A 3,672-nucleotide genomic window follows, 5' to 3' on the forward strand; every position below is an offset into this window, starting at 1 on the left:
TTTTCCATCAGAACATGAATGCCATTAATATTTTGTAAAATACATTTTAGAGAGTTTACAAGACTGTTACTCTTTCAGAAAATGCCCTGCTCCTTGCGCCGGTTGATATCTCTCTTCAGCTGGCAGGTGGTGCAGACGGGGCAGCACATGGCCATCATAAAATCGTTACACATGGAGCCCTGGAAACACACGCAGTAACTCTTAGAAGGTGCAGCCTCAACATCAGTGAAGGGAAGGGAGTTAGGCTAATGACACGACCAGAATTTATTTATATGAAAAACCAGGGTTGGATTACAGACTTAATCAAAATGTAAGTGTACACATGCTATCATGCTGTGTTTGCATCAAGCAGAAAGTTGAATAAGTATACAAGCAATGGAAAATTTATCAATGCGCTAAATGATATGACATTCCTGCTTCAGAGCCTATATCAGAAGCATCAAACTCAAGACCCAGGGGCCAAAAGTGAAACAGTAAAGACTCCAATCTGGCAAAAACTTTGGACTTTTAACTGTGTTTTCACAAGTTTTCCTGCTAATAAAGAACTCCGACATGGCAATTTATACAACACCAAAGGGTTAGAGTTAACCCTAAACATCCTATTTTCACTGCTATGCTCTACTAGAAATGTCTGTGCTTATTCCAGTGTTTTGTTTTTTTTAATCAGGACATTTTCTATTACAGTCTTAAGATAAATGTGAGCTGTCTGTGGCCCACAATGTACAGTGAGTTTGACACCCATGACCTAAATGAATCTACGTTGCAATACTATGGCTTAAACAGGGAAGGGAAAAAAACATAATTGGACACAACCACATTATTGTTTTTAACCTTTGTTTCTCTTAATCTTCAAATATATTTTGATTAATCTTGGGTAACATGTTAAAAGTACTTGTACTTTTTACATGATCATTTTCAGACATTTAGTAATTTGACTCTGACAGCATTTTCAGTTTTTCTCTTTTTATAATATAGGAGGAACATATTTGACTTACAACATGATGGTAACAACTTAATTATTAGTTACATACAGCAGGAAATAGGCTGTTTTCACTCACAGTGAAACAGGTAACTAAAAGACCACTTCTTTGGTTCTAAAAAGGCCTCAAATAGACTTAAATTGGCGAATCCTGCAGAAAGCTTGCAGTGGATAACTGTTCCTGTTGTCCACTGAAAACTTACCTTGATGTTATATTTGGTCCTGTAGACGCTACGGATGGGCATGCCCAGACCACACAGGCAACACTCGCCCATGTCACTGGCAATGGTACAGCCGAGGCAGCAGTAGCACCAATAGCCAAAGCAGCCTAAGGCAGGGAGAAAGTGTGTTAAAGGAAGCACTTACAACTTAAATCCATTATTATTGTTATTGTTATTATTATAAGTATAGCCGCTCTTCATACATTCCATTAAAATATCCATTCCCAGTTAATTTTTAATATAACTGATAAGGGAAAAAGATCCACAGTCCTTATTTTACATGAGAAAATGCATTCAAGTTTCACCAAGTTTCAGTGGTTTGGTATCCATTTCTTGTCAGTTCCTTAACAGTTTGTTTCCACCACACGAACATGTAGATGGAGCATTACAAAGGCCAGTATGAACAGAAAGAAAACCTGCTTTAACTGTTCTTTTCTTAGGTTTGAAAAAAAGGTGTATCCAATTATATCTTGCTGCAAATGCTGTCTCAACTTTGTGCATATTTTGAGCTACAGAACCAGTAAAGAAGGTTACTCACAAATTCCAATGTCATCACAGCAATCTAACACGCCTGTCTGGAATTCAGAAGTTTCATATTTGCCTGGTTGGTTGACCACAGCCATGATCACGTTAAAGTCTTCTTTCTGTGGGATGAAAAGGGGTTGTAGTTATTGTTTGAATACTGTATGTGAGGAAGAGGAACACTACTGGTTCATATTTCTCTTTATTATTCTCGGTGCTTCCATGTATGTTTTGGCTTTACTACTTCCACATACTTCACATACGCATACTTCAAACAACATTCAAACTCTAAAATGCTCTCAAATTATTGGGATATTACTATAATTTAGCTTTTTCATCTTGACCATTTTGATAAAATCCCTGTTTAACTTTTATCGCATTATGATGATTCTTTTAGAAAATACATGTGCTGCTATGCAATTAAGCTACAGTGTACCACTCTAGCTTTTTGAATCTGTTCCTCCTGTAAATGGCCTGTATTTGTATAGCGCTTTACTTAGTCCCTAAGGACCCCAAAGCGCTACATTCAGTCATCCACCCATTCACACACTGGTGATGGCAAGCTACATTGTAGCTACATTGTAGCTACATTGTAAATGGTAAATGGCCTGTAGTTGTACAGCGCTTTTACTAGTCCCTCCTAGGGACCCCAAAGCGCTTTACACACCCAGTCATCCACCCATTCACACACACATTCACACAATGGTGGAGGCAAGCTACAGTTGTAGCCACAGCTGCCCAATGTAGCAACTACAATTGTAGCTACATTGTAGCTACAAGACACTGGCGCCACTGGGCCCTCTGACCACCACCAGTAGGCAACGGGTGAAGTGTCTTGCCCAAGGACACAACGACCGAGACTGTCCAAGCCGGGGCTCGAACTAGCAACCTTCCGATTACAAGACGAACTGCCAACTCTTGAGCCACAATTGCCCACCTGGTCTGAACAGATTCTTCTTACTGGCTCGATTTTCAGTCTTCCCACACATATTATATATCAAAACAATGGATTTTGTATTTGGATTCAGAAAATGTGACAGAAGCCTACAGACAGAAGCATGTAATCGATAGCCTACATGGCTTCTGAGTTACAAAATGTTTAAGAGCAAGTCAAGGCAGTTTTCCTTTCTCAGCTATTTAGTTGCCGTACTTCACAGGTCATATATCTTTAATAATTCATTTTTTAATTATACACTGTCAACACTCAGAGTCCCTTCTCTGTCCTGATCAAAATTAAATAGCCTGAGAAAGCATACACAGGCTGCCTCTGATGGTAGATTAAAACTGAACAGATTTAGCCCAATGACTGTACAGAAGGCACAGACTGTGACTGCTGCAGAAACACAGAGGCCACGCTCTCACAATCGCTGTTCACTCCATGCTGTGTGAGTGTGTGTCCAAATTTGTAAAAATTGTTAGGTATGCACTTTTTTACCTTAGTTTTGTGCTGAGGAGATTAATCTTACCAGCTGGTTGGACAGTTGAAGGATTCTGACCAAGAAGGATTGTCCAGACCATGAAGCAGCTTGAGCCTTTATAACATATAAGAGCAGGTGACTCAATCACCTTTGCTACTGTGACAAGATAACAACAGCCACAAATCAGCCCTATATCTTTATGTCCGGTTATGGTAATAAAACTTAACCACACTGTGTGGTTAAGTCAAAGTCATAGACAAGTGGGATGTCCCAGACTTATCTCACCTGACCTTGTTTCTGTGTTAACAATACATCATATCAGTGTTGTTAAGCTCAATTATATCGTTACCACCAACTAAAGAGTAAACAACATATAGTAGTGCCTATTTCCTGTACTTTGCTTTGGTACAATTCTGTAGAATTATGCCACGTATTTTTTTTCAATTTAGAAAGTATAAGTCTGTGTAAAGGATTTAAACGTATATTGTTGTATTTTCTTTTACAGTACTTATATTGTATATGAAGTCAGTAA

General features: G+C 38.7%; 1 protein-coding gene across 1 annotated transcript; it reads right to left on the reverse strand.

The window, feature by feature from the left end:
• Window positions 1-6: 6 nt before the first annotated feature.
• LOC102208154 (placenta-specific gene 8 protein-like) lies at window positions 7-3,278 on the reverse strand. The gene is made up of 4 exons (XM_005755813.2): window positions 3,189-3,278; window positions 1,739-1,844; window positions 1,183-1,307; window positions 7-179 (listed from the first exon to the last, which is right to left on the reverse strand). The coding sequence occupies exons 2-4, from the start codon at window positions 1,821-1,823 to the stop codon at window positions 75-77; spliced, it is 315 nt and encodes a 104-aa protein (XP_005755870.1). The 5' UTR covers window positions 1,824-1,844; window positions 3,189-3,278; the 3' UTR covers window positions 7-74.
• Between the last annotated feature and the right edge of the window lie 394 nt (window positions 3,279-3,672).

The sequence above is a fragment of the Pundamilia nyererei genome, unplaced genomic scaffold, assembly GCF_000239375.1.
Source record: "Pundamilia nyererei isolate P.nyererei 1_Seehausen unplaced genomic scaffold, PunNye1.0 scaffold03483, whole genome shotgun sequence".
Taxonomy (NCBI): Eukaryota; Metazoa; Chordata; class Actinopteri; order Cichliformes; family Cichlidae; genus Pundamilia; species Pundamilia nyererei.